Source organism: Delphinus delphis, chromosome 7 (genome assembly GCF_949987515.2).
Source record: "Delphinus delphis chromosome 7, mDelDel1.2, whole genome shotgun sequence".
NCBI lineage: Eukaryota > Metazoa > Chordata > Mammalia > Artiodactyla > Delphinidae > Delphinus > Delphinus delphis.
The window spans coordinates 53,710,650-53,732,547 of NC_082689.1; the positions used below are offsets into that span (position 1 = coordinate 53,710,650).

Here is a 21,898-nt window from a genome sequence, read left to right on the forward strand (position 1 = left end):
GACCAGACTAATCTGCAATGGAAACTTCTAGTTTAATCTGGTACTTTAATGTAAAGATAGCCTTAACATGACTCAGGTTAGCTAAGTGACTACTGAAGAGGTACAGTTTTATTATTTTCTCTTACTTATATTTGTATGTTTTGAAAGGGTATGGTATTAATCTTCACATTTACATATTTCACTTAATTTTGAATTATAAAATATCTGCTGGGTTTTAAAAAATTGGTTTAGTGCTTTAGGGTAGGAGTTTTACAAAAATCTGTTTTGTAAAAGAGATTTTCAAATGAGTAATGCTAAATAAATAATATATTAAACATATATAAAACATTACTAAAGCCATTCTTCAACTCTTTCAAAGTTACTTTGCCACTCTTGTCTACAGTAAGGATATTATATATCAAACATAAGGAGACACAATGCAAATTCTAATTTTAGATTTATTTTGTATCATTTATGTAAATTTCTTTAATATGGAAATGGAAGTAAATGTAATACCTTCTAGACTGATTAAAAATTAATGTGTAGAAGCCTGGGAGCCTAATTTAAAAGACCATCAGAAGACTTGAATTAGTTAGCTGTAGAGTCACAGCGTTAATGCAGAGACTTGAATTATATTGCATTACTTATCACTGAGTAACAAAAAATCGCTCTTAGTAAGCACACTATGCCAATCCACCTCCCCACTGAAAGATAGCAGCACTCTCAAACACTTTAGGAACTTGGTATGTAACTGTGAAATCACTATAAACTCTTCTTTATATTTCAAGGTAGTGGAGAATTATTAACTAAAATGTCCCAGTTTAATTTGAAATTAATTTGAGGGAGGTGGATAATTTTGAATACTTTTGGGAAAATCATAAAATAAGTGACTCAAGAATATTAAGTAATTATTAACAAAGCCTTAATGTTTTATAATGTATTATAAAAATAAAAGATGATATCCATGTGTTTCATAAAAGTTCTTAAGATTTAGAAGTTCTAACACATTAGGTCCCATATGCATAATTCTTTGAGAAAATTAGATATTTTCATAACTTATAAATGTTCCCATTATTACATATTCAAGATTATGTTAGTGTACAGAACACTAATGTTCCCATTTGAGGGTAATAACTTAGAGAATATGGTTTATCAGTACATTCTGGGTGAAGTTCATGATTTGCTCCCCTTACAGTTCGGAAGAGAGGGCATATTTTGCCAGGGTTCATTTAATTCATCTTGCCTCAGTTAAACTCTAGTGCACCTACTAGGAGTTTGCACACACCTTAACATTAAATTGACTCAGATATTGACCCCCAGCCCAGAAGACAAAGTAAATATACCTTTCAAAAGCTGTAATGTGGGCTTCCCTGGTGGCACAGTGGTTGAGAGTCCGCTTGCCGATGCAGCGGACACGGGTTGGTGCCCCGGTCCGGGAAAATCCCACAGGCCGCGGAGCGGCTGCGCCTGTGAGCCATGGCCACTGAGCCTGCGCATTCGGAGCCTGTGCTCCGCAACGGGAGAGGCCACAACAGTAAGAGGGCCGCGTACCGCGGAAAAAAAAAAAAAAAAAAAGCCGTAATGTAAATGCAATAGAGAAGTAAGCAGTCTTATTTTCTTAGGGTAAGCATCTCAAGATACTTTTTTGCTGAATTCTTAACTAAATTGTGATGATGTTAAAGAAATTATAACACTAAATAAGACTCGTTTTATTATCCATTATCTACATTGAAAAAAATTCACATAAACCTACTTCCATTAGGTTGATGGGGGAAAAATCTTTTTCAAAATACAGTCTCTATAATTTACAGTATTCGTGAATAGAATTAAAAAAATAATTTTCTGGGGTGAACTTTACCTTGACACATATATATGACACATATATGTGATTATTTTAAAAGGAGATAATTTTTAATTATGGCCTAATTTGAAAAAAAAATAGGAGGTAACAGGAGGAGAGAATTCAACATATGAAAGGATTTGGGGTTCAGATGACAGTTGATATAGTCAAGCTCAAATAACTGTCTCTTATTTCCCATTCTACTCATCCATAAACTGGGAATATAGGGTTTTTCCAGAGGCAGAACCGTAGATTGCTGGGAATAATCTAAAATTTAATAATCCACACTCAAATCATTGAAATATAAAACTCACTGAGAAAATGAGGCAAAATTTTATTCACTTGGAACTTTACAAGAAACAATTTTATTTAAAATATTAAAACTTTTTTTAACATCTTTATTGGAGTATAATTGCTTTACAATGGTGTGTTAGTTTCTCCTTTATAACAAGGTGAATCAATTATACATATACATATATCCCCATATCTCTTCCCTCTTGCGTCTCCCTCCCTCCCACCCTCCCTATCCTACCCCTCTAGGTGGTCACAAAGCTAAAGCACTTTTTTTTAAAGCCAACTTTTGCTCTCTTCCAGGTGATTTTTAAACTCAAACTGCCATATTTTTTTTATTCATCATGTAAATTCTGTTATAGCTGTTAGGTCCATTTATAGCTTTGCCATGTTTCAACGTGTAAAGTAATTCCAATCAATCATGCACCAGAAGCATGAGCATCAAGACTCTTAGCTGACTAATAAGCTGCATTTGAAAAACTACCCTGAGGCCCATCAAAAATAGTAGCATTTTAAGAAATGACTTAATTTGCCTACATGGAAAATGTTTGATATCATGAACACATATATGTGTTAACGCTCATGTATTCACATAGGGGCATTTTAAAGCAGCAACAACCCAAGCACTCTACTTCTGTTTCATGATATTTGATAGAACCTGAATTGGGCCCAAAGAGAATCAGAGTCTAGAGTATACTTATTTTCTTCCTGGAGTCACCACTTTTCTCTTTAGTAATAGAGAAAGATTTGGAGTTGATGGGTTTTATACATACATATTCCAAAGCCAGTAAATATGAAATGCCACGGCCAGAACTGTGGCCTTGAAGGAATCCAGAAGACACCATTCACATTAGACCATATATGAGTGGTGCTCCCCACTCACACAGTTGTACAGTGTGGCAACCCTGGACAGGCCATAGCAACCTGGAGTGTTTCACTTAGCTGTAAATTATAAATTAGCAAAGACATTGTGTCTTTTTGAACTGAAAATCTCCTAACGGTTATAATTTTGTCTGGACTTTGTTTTCAACAGATCCCAGTAGATGAGGATTGAACGAAGTGATATCAAAGCCAGTAGTATGTCATTACTGATATTGCAGGCCTTAACATTGCAAATATCAGCAGAAAGACTTATCTTTGGATTAAGTAAGCCTTTCTCTTGGGTGCATCTTATGTTTATGTTGTAGCTTTGTCTCTGAGAGTGTGTGATCTTATCACTGCGACAAACATATGCAAAAAGCATTTTTTAAGAGTTGAATGTAGCCTTATGTTAAAGCAAAGATTCAAGTAATTATTTAGCTATTACTCAGTCATCTCTAGTTTGTTTCTAGTATGTTTGACTATGGTATTTTAAGTGCCATGCTTTTATCTCAAATGATTAAATCTTCCATATAAATAATTTAGTTGTCCTTTGACCGTAGGATTATAGTTTGGAGCAGAGGATAAAATCTGTGATGTAAAAGCAACATCTTTCTTATAACTATCTATAGAAAAGATGCCTACAAGTAGAACATTTGTAGAACACTACGATATGTTTTCTGTTTTACACGGGACAATAATGTTTGAGGTAGCATGATGCAGCAGGCTTTCCCTATTGTTCCTTTTATATGTCTGTGTTCTAGTGATACTGAAAAGCAGATGTGCCCAGGAAACACTGCATAATTCATAGGATTTCACTACCTTGGCACATGCGGGTCCCTCCACCTGAAATGCCTCCCCCTGCATACTGACCCTTCAGCACCCTGCCCCCGAAGCAGGGCTCAGCTCTGATGTTCCTTTCCCATGAAGCTTCCAGGGTCCCCCTGCAATCTGCAGAAATTTACCTCTCCCCTGACTCCCATACTTCTTTGTACCAGTTTACCTTCCATTTTATAGTTTTACTCTCTGCTATGGGTTATAGTTATTTGCATGTCCGTCTTTTCTTCCAACTACCATTCTTCTGAATAGGGGTCTTTGTTTTTAATCTTTCACAATGTCTAGCACATGGCAGGTGCTAAATAATTCTTTGTGAAATAAATAATCAGGTTTCCCCCTTGTTAGTTTAGCCTGTTTTATGGTAGTTCATTTGACATCTGTTTTATTTGGCATTTTAGCATATAGAGTATATACTTTTTATCTGAAAAGTAACTGACCTCTGCTCTTTCCTATCTAACACTGCTTAACACGTTGAAATCTAACGTCTCAAAAAACCAGATGCCAATAGTTTTAATGATACACTCTCTGTAATTAAGGGAACAGTTCCAATTACTTTTTAAGATGCAAAAAGATTGGGTCCATTGGTAAATAAATACTGAGAACTTTCTCCAGTGACATTACTCTATCCCAGCCACTTGCCAGTTTGGGTTTGGACTGTTCTTTCTATACAAAGTAAACACAGTTTAACATCTTGTTTCAAGATCCTATCCACCTCTCTGAAGTCCAAAATAGAAATAAGGTAAAAAACAGAAATGGGAGCTCAGTGAATTATAGAATTGCTCATTATTGCATTTTTATTTGTAAAGCAATACACTATCTCATTATTTATCTTTTTTATTTGGACCAGTAGGGTCCTGAAAGATGTAGAGGATTTTGGAAAGTGAGGGGCTTTAGTAACAAAGATGGAGATGAATGGAAGAGAAAATTCCAAAATGTCATTTCCTGTCAAAGCTATTCCTCTATGAGTGGGTGGTCAGGTAGCTACTGGAGTGACCTCTGAAAGGAAAACTTAGATACCAATGAATTCCCGTGTGGAGGTCAGTATGGTGGTTTGGGCAGCTCTCTAATTCTGGCAATTCTTGGCAAGGGGTTTCTTTGATCACTGCCAGTTTGGGGTGTATAGCAGCGCTTTGGGGAGGAAATCAGAAAGCAGACCATTAGTGCTAGACAAATAGGTGTCTGCTGACTAGTCACGGAGGTGTAAAATTATAAGTCTGTGTGGTTAACCAAGTCTCTCAGAAGTGATACGAGAACCATCGTCGATTGGGCTTGATCGTGTTGCCTCGTTCCCTGGTTTTCTGGCTCTTGTCCTTGTTTCTTTCATTCCTCAATTAAGGAGATTCCCAGATAAGGAAGGCAGGTTAATCATGTTACTATTTTAACAGTGTCTCTGTTTCACTTGAAGATCTGCCCAGGATTTAGAAGCTGTTGACACCTCAGATACAGTACTGAGGACAGCATAGTGCCACTACCAAGAATACCACAGGGTAACTGGAAAGATGCCAAGCATGAATGAGTGGTGTCTGCCACTGTCTTAATTCCAGATCTTTCCCAAACAGTAGTCAGTAGAGGCTAAGAAGCCTTGTTTTGCTTTTCTCCATGCCTCAGAACTCAAAAGGAAAGTGAATCATGGCTCTGGAGAGCTCTTTCCAGCTTGGCATCCAGTGAGTGTCACTCAGCTGGCTCTTTATCCCAAGTGCTAATTGATACTGTTAACTTTCTGCAGTGATGCCAAGAAATAGTAATGAGGAAGTGACACTCTGCTCATCTTGTGCCAGGAGGTTTTATTTAGAGAACTATACGTTTATTTAGCCAAAGCGCACTAAAGTAACATCTCACTGTTTAGTATACTTGGAAAGATGAATTATTAGGTCAACTGATATCTTGTAGAAATTGTTACATACCTAAGAAGTGGGCCTTTCTTAGCTTCTCAACAGAAGGATCAAGCCTAATGTACTCTCCCGGTATATTTCCTATGAATTAAGAAGGTATTCCCTACTCATATAAACTTCTGTTAAAATAGAATCCTTCACTGAGTCATGAAAAGCAGTGTGCTTTCTTTGTGTGTAATGGTTTACTTCTAATAAAATTGTATTGTTTACTTAGGGTGAGTATGTGTATGTCTAACGTGCGGGTACATAGTTAAATAGGAGTATACACGTAAGCGTTTCAGATCCCCATAATGGCTTCTCCACCTACATGTGTGGCCTTGGATGAGCTGTTTAGCTTCTCGTGCCCAATTTTCTATCTGTACCTGCCTCACAGGGCACTGTGAAGCTTACATGAGAGAAACATGTATTACATTTCGAGCTGTTCTTGTCAGAGGCTCAGTAATATCAGCCATTATTATTATTTCTTCATGTTATCAATTTTTAAATTTTTATTTGTATATTTTCTTAATTTATATCTACCCAACTATATTTGCTGGATTTAACCATTCTCAGAGGGTGATAAGACTCAAAATAATGTTACACTTTTCTCCTCTCTTGGGATTGGGTTTGTGTTTCAACTTGACAGAGAGCAGCATGAGAAGTCCTTGAGCAAACGAACCAAGAGCCATGATAAGTCAACGGTGGTCTAAAACAATATTACGAAAAGATATTCAGGAAGTTAGGGACTGTGTACAGTCAATAAAAGTCTGTTGACCTTGGGTGATTGGGGTTATGTGCTAGGAAAATCACATGTCTTTAATTTTCTCCATTGCCACTCCTACCTACCTACCTACCTACATGCACACACACTTACATACCACCTGTATTCTACTTGTTGAGGAAAATGGATGAAAATATCAGTATAATCATCTTCAAACAAATACAAGTGTATATATGGAAAACTGATGTAAGAAGAAAAGTTATTATTATTTTAGAAATCCTCTAACAGAAACTCATTTTATATGACAGGTTTATCATCCTCTTCACCTTTATAACTACGCTAATATACCATATAATATATGTTTTAGTTTGTTTATATTTTCAGGGTCTATTAAAAATGAAATTGAAGCAAGTATACTTAGATTCTTTTGTTAATATGTTCATTATACTAGTTGCCAAAAAGATAAAATCCTTATTCTTTAGGCAGAGAGGAATTTTCCAAATGTCAACTTATTGACTAAATGTTTTCTTGTTTTGCTGTAATTTGTTTTTGTCTTTTGAAAATTTTTAATATTCACTTGCCTTGATTGCTTTTCTTTCTTTTGATCTAGTAATGAAGTCACAGTTTCACCTATGCTTTTTGTATAAGTGAATGTAATACTAACTGCTTTGACTTCAGAATCACATCAGAGATCAGAAACAAGCATTGTCCCTACCTCCTTTGTGCCTAATATCGTGTATTCTTAGAACTGGAATCATCAAAATGACACATGAAGCGTGTGTAGATGACTCCAAAATGTAGTGCCATTTCCACTCACTAGCAGGTTGCTTTGTCACATCACTTGCTCTCAGAGCAGAGCCAAGAGGAACGTAGGTGCAGGGAAGACAGATTTGTAGCTGAAGGGAAACTAAACGGAGTGGCTGTGGAAGGACACGCCCGGGTAGGACACTCAAAGCGGCTTGCTGCCAGCCAAACGTTTGACAAGTAACCCCAATGGGCAGTGGTGGGAGGGCACTAATGACAAAGTTCACCTTCGCCCCGATTTTGTCCTGACCCTGTTGTCCACTCGTATAATGTCTGGTTTTGAAAGACACAGATCCTCTATGTTGTATAGAAGGTTTCAATATGCAAAAAACTCTTAGATACCGGTGTACTATTCATTAAATGCCGAAGACATAGTTGAGTGCTGAGCTGTAAATGTCTGTGGTGCCTATGATTGAATGTATATTTTTCCTGCATGATCATCCATTGTGCTGTTTGTAAGTAGCAAAAAAATGAGCCTGATTTGTTCTCCTTTGTAGAGCCAGGCCGAGGCCCACTACAAAGGAAGTAAACATGCCAAGAAGGTCAAAGCACTAGAGGCAACGAAAAATAAACCCAAAATGGTTTCTTCCAAGGACAGCGCAAAGGCTAATCCCAGCTGCTCCATCACTCCAATCACAGGCAACAACTCTGACAAATCAGGTCAATGACACTTTTTGTTCTTTACATTCTTTGTGTTCCTCCTGGTCCTCTGGCCTCACCCTATCCTCCTCCCCTCCGCTGTTGCATGTTACTCTCCATGATTTGTTTTTATAATATTAATACGTTCACTTCACAGGAAGGGTTATGTGTTTGCATGGAATCTAAGCATTTGATAGGTTACCATTCCATGTTGTTAAATATATACATTTAAGTGTATATGTGTGTGTGTAAATATATATATAAGTATATATGCACGAAAATAAGTGGAGGCTTCTTGGTCACATTGTGTTTAGACAAAAATCAAGAAATGGATCTAAAATACTGAGTTTATTATTCATTTTACATTTGGTTTTTGCTATGGACTTTTTCAGTGAAGGAATCCTTAAATTTGTTTATTAACAGACATTTTCATATTTTCTTACCCCAGTAACAGGGAGTAGAAGGGCAAAAAGGTAAAGTTTTCTGAGAGAGCGGCATTATTAAGTGAATCTGGAAATGTGTTCAATAGTAAGAGATTTTGATTCTTCAAGGTATTCATAGAGTTCTCCTCAGAGTTACAAATGAACTCAAAGATTTTAAAGGAACTTTTCACGGTTATGAACTGACTAACAGAAGAACTTTATAAATTGGAAATGGGCTACTAGTGGAAGTGCCTCTTAAGCAGAGTATTTCATAGTTCCAGTGAATCAGCAGGTTTTCTGAGTAGGTTCAAACTGAATGATTCAGGGAGAAGAGAAAAAATTTATTTTTCCAGCAGGTATGCCATGAAATTGGGTGTTTAATAGGCTTTCACACATTCACATCCGCCCATCAGGACCCAAGATGGGTAAGTCACCTTGTTGCAGTGACTAACTGAGGAACAGTGCCTTGTAAGGGAAACTAAGAGAATAGATCCCTTTTTCTTATGTTTGATTCTCTCCTTAGGGACCTTTCTGTTGTTGGAAACACAAAGACACACACTTCTTGTCTTATTCTCTTCTGCTTTCCAAGTCATTGTAGACTTAAGAGACTTAAGAACGCTTTCCTGTGGTTGCCCAGGGCCTTCGGAGAAGCACAAATCCATTTGTAAGAGGAAGATTCAGAAAAGCCTGGTTAGACAAAGACAGACTATGTAAGAAGTGACCACTATTGATGAGGTCCCACAGATGCTGGTTCCCAAGGCTCTGCAGCCTAGAGTGAGTGAGCTGACCCAAGTTTGGTGATAAAGGCTTTTGTTCTTTGTGCGATAGAATCACTAAATCATGTTATCTGATGAACAGATAATAAATACTGAATTATTACATTGCACTTTTCCCCTTCTAAAGAACAAAGCCTTTTTACGTATATTAGCAAATTAATCTTTAACCCAGATCTATCAGATATTAGGGTCAAATGTTATCTCCAGTTTATAAAGTAGCAAACCAAGGCGAGGTCCATATTGCAGCCGTTATTTGCTCAAGGTTACCCAGTGTTTGGAAGAACAGGAGCCATCACCTCCTGACTTCCTGCCTAGTTTCATTTTCTGCAGGATATTGTTGCCTCTATGAAATAATACTCTGTCAGGTTTTATTACCTGAATTATGCTCTTTACCGACAGAAGTACTTATAAGCAAAATGATAAAACAGTGGAGGTTAGTGTCACTCCATTCTTTCAGCTTATTTTGTGTCTCGAGCTAATAGCACAGTGGGAAGGTACTGTAAGCATTCCTACCTTGCTATTGCATGTGCTCAATGCTCCCATTAAGTTATATTATAATATATATGACTATTATTTGCAGATTGGGTTTGCTCTAGGCATAGTAGATGAAATTAAAATTAATGAGGGAAAAAACTGTTAAAAATGGAAATAGAAAAGGCTCAATGAGAGAAAAATCAATGAACGAACAGAAGATAATTAAAGGGAGAAGGAAAGGTGTAGAAGAAGAGGAAAGGAAGAGAAAAAAAGTCAACAATTAGCAAGTAGACCCAAGAAAAGAGCAGTATAGAGATAGAAAATCCAAATAAAGGGGCTGGATCAGAATCACAGCATACCTTAAATCTACAAGACGCCCAATGAGCATGTTAAAATAAAGTTCAATGACTCAAGACTTTTATTCTGACTCTCAAATGCTAGTGAATGCTCAAGTGAAAGAGACTTTACAAACAATTGTGTTTGGCTAGCGGGCAATAGAAACACACCAGGGTCAAGTACAGCAGTGGTATAAACAAAGAAAGAGAACTGAGATCTAGAAGAACCCTAGGAGATGAGAGTGGGGAGAGAGGAAAACAAATCTCAACCGCAGAGTCTCTTTCCCAGTAGCTATGTGATGGTCTTTAATCCAGCATCCTCTGCTTCCTCTGACACTTCCCTATCCACCCCACAAAGTACCTATGGTCTAACAGTATTGACCTCAGTCACCATGTCCCTGTCCATACTTGGACTAGAAGTAATGCAAACTACCTGTAGTGTGGTTACCTCATTTTTCCATGTTTCCTTACTCAAATCTGTATAAATTATTTGGCAATACATTGGTTAGGTCATTCAAATTACTTTTTTGTTTCTCCATATTTTAAATATTAATACTAATGAAATATTTAGTTCGTCCTATTATATCTATAAAAGCAATACCAAAGCTGTTGAAAGATGGCACTATTTAAGAACAAAGTGGGTCGTATTTGCTAAATAGATACATGTTTTTTTGTCACTTTCAACTGAACGTCAGCTTTTAAGCAAGAATTCACATGTGTTTTTTTCTTTCTTCTTTTTTTTTTCACACGTGTTTTGTAGAATTTTCAAGTTAGAAAATTAGAAGTTTTGCCCAGATGGGAAATTTGGTCTAAACAATGTAATACATAACCAGTTGTTAACCACCTATTCTAAATCCTTAAAAAGCTCCCACAGCTTTGTCAGAGTCATAAAATTTTTTGGTAACTTGTTTTGATTTCCTTTAAAACCCCATTTTAGAAGTTAGGAGACACGAAGACCAGTCCTTTATAAACAGTCTAGGTGGGATGTAGAGGGAAGCGGGAGAGAAGAGGAAGAACTGTGGTACTTAATTAACTGAAGTGTTTTATTTCAGACAACACTGCCTCTAAGGAGTCAGCCAAAAATTAGAGTAATAGTCACAGTGAAAAGTTATGGTTAATTGACAGTTCTTAAGAGACTGAAATTCCCTAGCACTGGTCTTTTTCTTCTGAATGAAGTATTCTATCAAGTGGGCTTAAGCAATATCTATGTGATTCTGAGATAGTTGAGTGAAAAGTAAATGTTAGTAACTTGATGTCTCAGCTACCAGATTTCAAAATCCAGGCATTCACAACATCCATAGGATTGACTAATTCCATTTCCATTCTCATTCTTTAGCATCAGTAACTTAGCAAGAGTATTGTTCAATGAGGGCAAATCCTGAGGAACAGGAAATAGCCAGATGTTAAGGGAGGGGGCTTCTGGGAGTGCAGCATCCTGGGATGCACTGAACATCAGTCAAGGAAGAGTGTGATTTCAGAGTGTCTGACAAGGAGCGTGCGAGCCACAGATGACCTCGCTTTGCTCCTTGAGAGCACAGATTATTTATTCTAAGAAGTGGCCTAGCAATCTTCCAAGAGCTATTGATAGAAAAGCCTTTTTACCTCCTATTTTAGCAACTGGGACAACCACTTTTTTATGATGCATTTGGAGACATAATTTAGATCATGTTGTAACTGGATCTGTGCAATACAAAGAAATTTGCTGTAATGGAGCTATCAGATATAAAAAGTTAAGGGTATAATGGAAAGCTTTCCTTTTTTTTCCTCTCAAGTCAGTAAACAAAATGAGTTTAAACTACAGTAACAGGAATTTCATTTATTATAAGAAGCTCTGACCACATGATTGAAAAAAAATTAAATATGTTTTATTTCAGGCAGGATAGCTGTCCTATTCACTTTTTAGAAGTTGGAGTAGAATTAAACGTAAAATCCAAAGAAATAGCTTTCTGGTCTCCTAGGATCTATCCCAGCTTTTAATGATGCATCAGTGGGAGTTCAAAACTTGGTAGAAAGGAGGAAAAAGGTGCTTTGGGAGAAATGGGATCAAGACACAGCAAGTATTAGGCAGCTTCAGGAAGATGGCTAGAACATATTGGTCAGACACTGTACCCAAATTTCTCCCTAGAGTTCAAGTGTCATAATGCCATATGACACAACACTTCCCTGTGATAACATGCCCCATACATCAAGTTGAATGCTCTTTGTGACAGCACTTAACCACTCATAAGAAGCTCAAAACAAAACAAACAAACAAAAAGAAACAGAGCCTTTGGAAGACCTGATTTCTTGAAAATAATAAAATATTTTGATAATCAACCTAACGGTAAAAAATATTGTGATAGTCGACCTAATCATCCATATGTCTAGTCTTTAGCCCAAGATTTTTTTTAATTAATTAGATATCAAGATGGGGAAAATACATTTGTAGCTCAAAGTGTATAAAGCCATTTAGAGCTAAACAGCTTTTAATCAGTTGCTGTCTAAAAAGACGAAAGCAGATGGAATGATTCAAAATGCTATAGATATATTTATAAATGCAATTAAGAGCAAAGATGATGGAACCAGCATGTTCTGCTTAAAATATAACAATAGGAACACCTTGAATTTGTTCAGTTGATAAAATCCAGTCACATAAATGTTTTCGTATGACCCCCTCAACAACCCTGTGACTGGTAAGGCTGATATTAGTATCCCTCTTTCACATACGCACACAACAAACTCTATATCCATTTATTCATTTAACAAATATGTATTATCTATACTAAGTAGTATAGTACATCTGTAACATTTGCCATTTCAAGCGTGCAACAATGAACAGAAAGACACGTTCTTGCCTTCAAGAGGTTCCAAAAGAAAAATAATATATAATCGCCACCTTCAAGCTGCTCCCAAAAATGTGGTAACAGTGAAGAACCTGGGTCTTAGAAAGATTAAATGGCTTGTGTGAGGCTTTAAATGGCTTGCACACTCATATCCCAGTAGAGTCAGAGCAGGAACTCAGGGCTTCTTGTTCCATGAATATTCCACTGTTCCCCTTACTTCTAAGCTTCTCTGACTCAGAAGAGTAAATTCAAGTACAGTATCCCAATGGGAAAAGTCAGAAACCACTAACCCACTTTTTTAAAGAATTAATGAGTAGGACTATGTATTACTTTTAAATTGTTTTCTGACTGTTGATATTTTTCAGTAGGAGCTATAGCAGTGACAGGGTCATTGAGGCTTTGTTTTATTGATAATCCTTAGTTTCTATGCAGTGTGTTGTCTGCATCATTTAACTGTAAGAGAACAAAGCTTTAGACAGATCGTTTCAAGGCCAAGTTTGAATGAAAACACTCATTTCAGGTAAATGACACATGTTCTTAAAGCTCCAGCTTGACAGCTGTAGACTGTATGTGACTAGAGCCAAACACACTCACTGAGCTGGAGGTCAGCAGTGAGCAAGGGCATCACCAGTATAGCAGAGCCTTGAACTGCCTCCTAAAGGGTCCAGTAGACTAGCCTGAATGCTGTCCGCATTTTCGGTAGCATTTTGAATCATCCCATCTCAGAGATTTTCACTGGGCACAGGGACATTGTTTTGTTTATCCCACACCCATGACTATACCATGGAGCCAGAGATGACAGTATCAGAAAAGACTTAAGAAGGAAGGAAAGAAGTGAGGATACCTCAAAACTCATTTTAGTTTTCAGCATAATGTGCTTTTGCATGGCGGCAGTTCCTCAGGTGTGAACCCAGAGCAGTATCAACTAGTACATCAGTATGATTTGCCTGGAAAGGCTGCAGTTCAACTTTTTATGGTCATCTTGTTACGTTATGAAAGTACATTTTTCAATTTTGTCAAAGAGGCTTTCTGCCAAAGATACAAATGGAGACCCTCGCCTTGTCATGTTTATGGGTTTCCCTGTGTGTTTCACAGTTTTTATGTGTTGTTACAAATGGGGCCAAGTTTCCCAAATGACAACTTCTCATTTCCACCGACTGCTGCAGGACTCCTTTGATTAGCCAGCAAGGTCTTTGTAAATGCCTCTTTCCCCCATTTCTGTCTCTAGCAACAGGACCTTGTGCTGTTGAGTAGAAGAAAATGATAGTTTTCTGCTTTGGCAGCATCTGTCATTTATAGACCAGCGCCACCATAAATTTGGCATACATCTATCCAAATACAGGAGGCCAAGACTTCGTATCCCTCATAAAAATAATAGATTAACTATATTATGACAAACATCTTAGGTCTGAAATTCCGGGATACAATCATGTAGAACGTAAATCGAGCTCCATCTGTCTAAAGAGAACAGACCATTATACTAAGGCTCATATTTCCATGAAATATACATATATCATTAAGACTTTCAAAGTCAATTTAAAAAATGAAACTGCCTCCAGCTTTGTCCATGCACCTTGAATCTGACAGCACCATCCTGCCAGGCAAGGCTGAAGATTCTTAGGTAGTTAAGTGTTTGTCATCCTCTGGAAAGTAACTTCTGAAACTTTTGAGCATTTTATAGTGCTTTGAAGTAATACTGAGCATTCATTGTCAGGTTCTTCACTTCTGAAAGCTATTTCCTAGTGTTGCTCGAAGAAAGTGAACCATAAGTTGAGACTGATTTGTGATTGTCTCCTCAGTAAATCTATTAACTTATGATTTACAAGGGATATGTTATAAACCATTCTAAAAAGCAAAACCTTGGATATCTCCTTTAAAGGCTTATATCGCTGTTGAAAACTTTTCTCATCTTCAAACATATTTCACTGGTATTCATCTCTTTTGATTACATTTATTTACAGCCTTTCTGCATCAGATAGATATTGGAATATAAAAGGACTTCGTATGTACACTGAATAATTTTATAAATGTACAACCATAACTGCCCTTGAGATTTTAACAAAGGTTATTGCTTACATTTTTATGATGTTCAACTTATTTGCTTCAGGAAGAATTCTCTTACATTGATGTAATTTTTATGAAATGAGTAGATGAAGAAATAGAACTACTCAGTAGATATTTGTAGGTTCTTTGTGCAGAGCATTGGCACTCGGCACTTTTGGGGATTCTGGGCCCAATTTTGATGATGCTTATAGCCTAATGCCACACAAATTTAACTCTATAATATAAAGCTTAAAGTGTTTTTCATAGAAACATTTCTAAAGTATTTTCCTCTTCCCTGACGGCTTTCTCTGAGAATCAGGTTCACTGTCATGGACACCGGGCACATCATTATGCAGTAACGGTTTGGTGCTCTCATTTCTATAGACCAGCATAACCCAATAAAACATTCTGTGGTGAAGGAAATGGTCTATAATCTTGGTTGTCCAACGTGAGTGCCCTGAGCCACACGTAGCTATTCAGCACTTGAATTGTGGTTTATGCTCCTGAGGAACTGAATATTTAATTTTATTTAATTTAAGTAGCTCGCATGGCTACCATATTGGACAGCAGATCTATAGACAGTAGTACTCTTTGCTCTTTTGACTAGCTATGATTCTAGAGAAGGCATTAAATTCTCTGAGCCTATCTTTTCCTATTTGTAAAGTGGGAATGCCCTCCCTACAAAACAGCAGTGTTGCATGAATCAAATGAAATGATTGTGAAAGAGCTTTGCAAAGTGTAAAGCATAATTAAAGCAACTATTATTGATATTCTTACAGTTTGCCTGTTTGTTTTTTGTCCTCCTGTGGGGTTTTATTTCAGCCGTCCCTTCTTGCTGATTTCAGTGAGAGGTGACAACTGCCCCTTGTGGTAGTCAGCTATCATCATCTTTCATTATGCCGTACCTAATATAGTATATTCTAGAAAACCAGATCCAAGCTTATTAGACTTACATGCAAAAAATAACTTTAACAGCAGTACTACTAATAATTAATGTGTATCATTATGTGCTTGATACCACTGTGCTAAACATTTTATATAGACTATCTTATTTAATTATAACAATCCTTTGATGGATACTAGAAAGTGAGACCTAGAGAGGGGAAATAATGGCTCAGAGTCCTTCAGATGAAAAGTAGTTTCAAGGTCTCTCCCAGGCGGTCCCTCGAATTCACTACCATGATATGCTGCCTTTAGATGAAGGTTCATGGGCTTTACTGCACATGCTTTTTGAAAACTGTTTGAGATTCTTTTTCACTAGATGACACTTCCAGAAGTCTGACATCTCAGAAAGGTGTGTTATTTCTTTCCCCATCCTATTTTACAACTTTTATTTTTTTAAAAAATCAAGTTTTGAGTGGCTTTGGATAAAGATGTATTAACTAAGGTAGGAGTTTTGAGAGCACTTACCTACTTTGCATGTATAGCATAGTAGAAAGAGCACGAGCTTGATTCACTCCACCTCTCACTGACCATATAACCTTGACCAAGTAACGTTCGCTGACCTTCTATTTCCCCATCTATAAAATGGGAGAGCTGATATCTACCTCCCAGGGTTGTTGTCAGGAATGATGAACTAATAAATGTTCCTGGCTCACTGCCTATCACGTAATAGACACTCAATAAAAAACCACCATAAAAAGCCACCATTTATTCAAAGAAATTTCCAGACTCTCTCCTTTTGAATCTACGATCATTTCATGCCATGCAACAGTTACATGCCATTTTATTTATGGCATTTTAAATGAGAACCCTTTTGGAAAACACCATCATAGAATAAATCAAGAACCATAAAAATGTTCATTCCATTAGACCAATTAATTCCTCTTCCTGTAGTTTACATCAAGGAAATAATCCTAAATACAAAGCAAGAAAAATAAAATGATATGAAAATAAAATGATATACATGAAAAATAAAATGATATACAACATTATTTGTGTTAGTGAAAACTGAAAACAAGATGATCAATACTAGGGAAATTATTTAACTAAAGTACTTATACCCAATAGAATATTGTGCAGCTTTAAAGTAAATAAAAGTAACAACGTGAAACAAGAGTGTAATACATTAAATCAAAAGGTTACAAAATATATTAAATCAAAAGTTACAAAATGGTTTGTTGGTACATGTATTTGTACATATTTATTGAGCCCTCTCTGGATAGGGGCTTGATAGCCCCCTCATGCTAGGCACTGGGTATATGATAGTGAACCAGGCAGACTTGGGCTTTGCGCTCATGAGAGCATATTGTCTGGAAGGGTAATACTGAACAAATGATGACAAGGTTGATGAAAAGAAGGGCACGCTGACCTAGTCTGGGAATGAAAGGAAGGCTTAAGCAGGGGATTTAAGCTCTCTCTACCTAGTGGGAAAGAAGATGTTAGCCAGGCAAACAAAGGCTCTGGTTTAGGGGTGGAGGGGAAGAGGATTCTCATCAGAAGGACCAGTACCCCATAACTTGAGATGTGAAAGACTGCCCTGTTTAAACACCTGAACCAATGAAAGGACACTTGGGGACAAGGAAAGGAATTTAGGATGTTGGTAAGGAAGTGGTTGAAATGATGGCTAGGGACAGAAATGAAGGCAGAATGAAGTGATGGGTATAAACACAGAGATTCTTAACATCTTTTCGTGCCACGTATTCCTGTGGCTGACTAGTGAAGCCTATTCTCTGAATGGTGTTTTTACATCTGTAAAATGAAATTTATAGTTTTACAAAGAATTCCAACCAGTTCTCAATCTTTGTTATGATATGGTAATATAGCAATAATGCATTTAATAAGATCTAACAGGTCTAATATCTGCCATAATTTTGAAGTGTTGACAAACATAAACAGTATTTTAACCTTTCTATAACAACTGTAATATCTGACGAAAATATCTGATTTCTATGGGTGACAAAGTTAAATGTACTACCAAGACTGCTGTAGTTTGTTGCCTTCATTTATAATTGAAGGGATATGATGCATTTCGATAAGAGATAAATGAAAATATTTATATTTTTTTATCATCCAAGTTCATGGATCCTGTGAACTCATGGACCCCTTGGAAGTCCACAGACCCCAGGTTAAAAACTCCTGTTTAGTATGAGAGGATAATGGGTTTGTTTTTTTTTTCTCTGTTCTCCATAGACTATATTACTTGCATAATAGCTTCTTCTAATGACTTGATGAGGTTTATATACCTCGGGGCACAGGTAGGATGGGAAAGAAACTCATAGCCATTTGTTTTGTATTATGGTTGGGAGGCTCACAGTCTGCAATACAATGTCATATCTCTTTCTTGTTCAATTTTCTCATGGTCACAGTCATAAGTCCCCACGTTGCAGTATCCCTAAGGGACCTCGTATGATGAGACAACCCAGGCAAACCCCTTTGGAGGCCCAGGCCTCTTGAATTAATCTCACTTTTTAAAGGAGACTTTCTGTGGTCAACAGACTTTCTCCTGCAACCTATAGGTCTTAAATATAAAGCTGGCTTTGACAACTTTGCAGTAAAGCAGCATGTTGAATTTACGTACAAATGCTAGATTCAAAATGTAAAAGTATGATTGCCTTTTAGCAATATATTTTTAAAGGGTTAGTAGTTTTCTTACACCTGAGCAGTCCAGCGGCTGAATGTCTGCATAGTGTCATTAGGGCAGGCAGTACCCAGTTAGGTCCATAAAGAGTAAAAGCCCATCTCCCTATCTCCCTGGAAGCAGCCTGAGGCAATAAACTTGTTGGCTGACAGTAATTTTTAAATATTTTCTCCATTAGATAAAGATATATTTTTTTAGATGAGAGACTCAGTTTCCTCAATACCTCTCAGGCTGACCTTTCCATTGACAGTGTGAGCGTCACCCTGCCTGGAGCATCAAAGCTAAACCCTTAAGTCAGCATCTAGAGAGGAAGAAGGTGGGAGGAGCAGAATTCACATGTTTCCCTTGTACCTTGTGAATGTTTCCTCTGTGAAGGGCCATTAGTTTAGAAGAAAAAGAACCTGCTCCTCATTCCACCTAGAAAATTAGTTTTTAATCTTATTCCTGGCTTTTGAATCGCTACTGGACCTACTCCCTGAGGGATTTGATTTGAGTGACATGAGTTACTTATTCTATTTTCCATAATAAAGCTGCCTCAGAAATAACGGTTTCTCATCTCTTTGTGACAAATCAGAAAAGGGGCAATTTTTCAACCTGAAGAAGTTGAAATATGATTTCTCTATTGTACAAGTCAAATGGCTGGAAAACTATACAAAATAGGAGAAAGCTGTTCGTTAGATTCAAGCTCTAGCAAACAAGCCCTCTTTTGTGCTTGCTTAGAAGTGACAAGTTCACTAATGTCAGTGCCAGCTCACTGATACAGAGTGTAGGCTGCCAGTTTCCAACATGGAGATATTTGGAGATGCCACTGTTTTATCTGAGTGTGAGACTGGCAGCTTCTGCTCTCCAACAAAGTGGCACAAGGGACAGTGGGGCAGTTGTCATGTGGTACTCAGACAGGGAGGGCAATGACTGTCATTTCACTGGGCTACAAAATCACTGCAGAGTGTAGCCCAATGGCGAGAATCTGATTGACTTAGGCTTTCATATGGAAAGGGCAGGGATACCCTAGGTCAGGATTGAGACTGGCAGAAAATTATAGAACAGGACCTGTTTTGAACTTATGAAATTAGTCACCTGACTTTCATGGGTCCTAAGTTACTTAAAATAAATAAGCTTTTTTGTTTTTTTCACGTAAGGGCATACAGATTCTGATTCAGTAGAGTCACTTTCATTTAGAGATAATTTCCCCTGCTTCCAGGAGTAGTCTGAAGGCCAAGATATGAAAATTAGACATCAACATAGTTAATTAGGAATTAGCAAGCTTCATGGTGATAAACCATGCTTGCAGAGACAGGGTTTCTGGAATCTGGCTAGAGGCATGGTAACATGGCATTGGATGGGAAGGGCCCACCAGCATCAAACTGGCCCAATGTATAATATTTTAGTGCTCTGAGAATTTCAAAAAGTAGCTTTAATTTCCATGTTGCTCCTTGACTTCTTGATGTTTCTGGGATTGTCATGCAAGTCCTTTGCTTTGTTTTCCACACCTGCAAAATGGCATAAGCCATATAGAGAATTTTTTCCATTTCCAAAGTGGTCCAGCAATTCACCCTCAAGTGGGGCATTGAGATCAAACATTTTCCAACAAGAAGTCCTGTGACTATCAAAGCAAGTGAGCTAAATAGCAGGTGTTGTGAGATAAGTCAGACAATATTATACTATGTGGGTAACTCTTGGGGACACTTGGAATTACATCAAGTCTAAATGAGGCATCTAGTTGGAGGAAGCCTAAATGGGTGACTAAAGGACTTCCAGTATACTGGGTCAGTCTCAGGCCACCTGCTAAAGGTTATGTGCCTTGGGGATTTGGGTTGGTCATGAGTGGTATCATCACTAAGGTCCAAAGCCTGCATAATGACACCTTCAGTGTTGGACATCTGTTATCTAAAGGGTGGGGAAAATTAAATAATACCACAAGACATAGTACTTGGAATTTCTTGAAGAACATTATTGCATAACTATATCGATTGTGTAATTGTTGATAACTCAGATGAATATAGTACATGTAATTTGTTACTGACTGCTTACAACATTGGTCAGGTGGGTTGTTGGGCTACAAACCTCTGATGAGTTTCCAAACATAAAACCCATGAGAAACATTGCCAGAGACCAGGACATCAGTTAAGTTGCAAAGAGGACTGGCTATACTTTTGTGATATTTGTGTTTTCACATATACTTTAGATTTTCTGGGAAAGGTACATGCTTAATATTTATATGTAAGTTTGTATAGGATTCTTAGTAAAGGAGATAATGAAATCCATAGATTTGTTCATTTTTTTATCAAACCTCAAAATAGTGGACCTGGCAAAAAGGAATGTGTTTGTTGTTATGCCTCTGTCCTAGTATACTTCAAGGAGATGTCATTCTTAAGAGAATTGTTTCAACCTCAAAAGACATTAAATATTGATTGCTTGCATATATATATATATATATATATATATATATATATATATATATAATCTTTGGAAACAATAATACAAGTATTTTACATAATCAACAGATGAAATGTATTTATCTATCTGTTCTATCTATATTCATTTTACTAGTTATGATTCAGCTATTAACAGTGAATTTTTCTAGTATTTTTACTTGTGAGGCTAGAAAGCACGGCAATGAATTGAACATTCCTTATTTCAACAAATTTATTGCCCACCTATGGTTTTCTGTATACTGGGCCCCAAATTGAATTAAGATATTTTTCTAGGATGCAAGAATATCTCTATCCTGGTAATAAATTACCAGTATAAAATGTGTGAAAGTGTGAAAAAATTATAGTTAATGTAAGATCAAAATATAATTATATGAAAAGGATTATTGAGAACATAGGGCAGGGAAGGAGGGGGAAAGAGTTGGAGAGTAGACTAGAAGTAACAAGACCTATAAAGAAGTTTTATGATAATCCAGGGAGAATAAATGAGGGCCTGAAGTGAGGCAGTGGGCACATGGTAGATGCTGAATAAATGTCTGCTGGATGAAGATGTGAATAAGACTGGTAGAAGAGGTATTTAGAAGATAGTATCAATTTAGAAGATAGTATCAATAAACTTTGGTCATTCATTAATGACCAAAGGAGGGAAGAATAAAAGAGGGAAGAATTCAAGAGTCTTTGCTGACAATTCTAATACACAACTGTAATGTCATCAATTGATATGGGGACTGCTTGGACGGGTGCTGCTGGAGCAGCTCATCCATTCAGTATCAGGCATGTTGAGTTTGAAATACCCAGGAAATATCTAGAAACAGATGTCCCACAGACTGTTAGGGAAAAGGGGGTCTTGAGTCTGTGAGTAAGGTAGAGATTTCACCTGTCGATTTCGGAATCTATGTCAAGGTAGTAGAGGAAGTCATTGGAGTGAATTAGATCACATAATGCTCAAGAAGAGGACAAGAAGTGACCTTGAGGAATGCCAACACTTAGGGGCAGACAGAAGAATAGGAGCTGTTGAACAGATCCTGGAATGAGCTGTTCTTGAGGCTGAAGGAGAACCAGGGAAGGGCAGAGTTGTGGACATCAAGTGGGGAGAGCATTTCAGGAAGGAACTTGTGCCCAGTGCAAGAGAAGACTGAAGGGAGACCCCTGGCTTTTGCCGGAGGGTAAGGAT

At 37.2% G+C, this 21,898-nt stretch overlaps 1 protein-coding gene across 6 annotated transcripts in view; it reads left to right on the top strand.

Annotated features, from left to right (window-relative positions):
• Window positions 1-21,898, top strand: part of ZNF385B (zinc finger protein 385B) — a 389,990-nt gene that overhangs the window by 350,068 nt on the left and 18,024 nt on the right. For all 6 annotated transcript variants that reach the window (XM_060016502.1, XM_060016503.2, XM_060016506.1 and 3 more), the window contains one exon: window positions 7,699-7,861. In XM_060016502.1, the coding sequence (XP_059872485.1) occupies window positions 7,699-7,861 (163 nt within the window). The remainder of the gene's footprint in view (window positions 1-7,698; window positions 7,862-21,898) is intronic.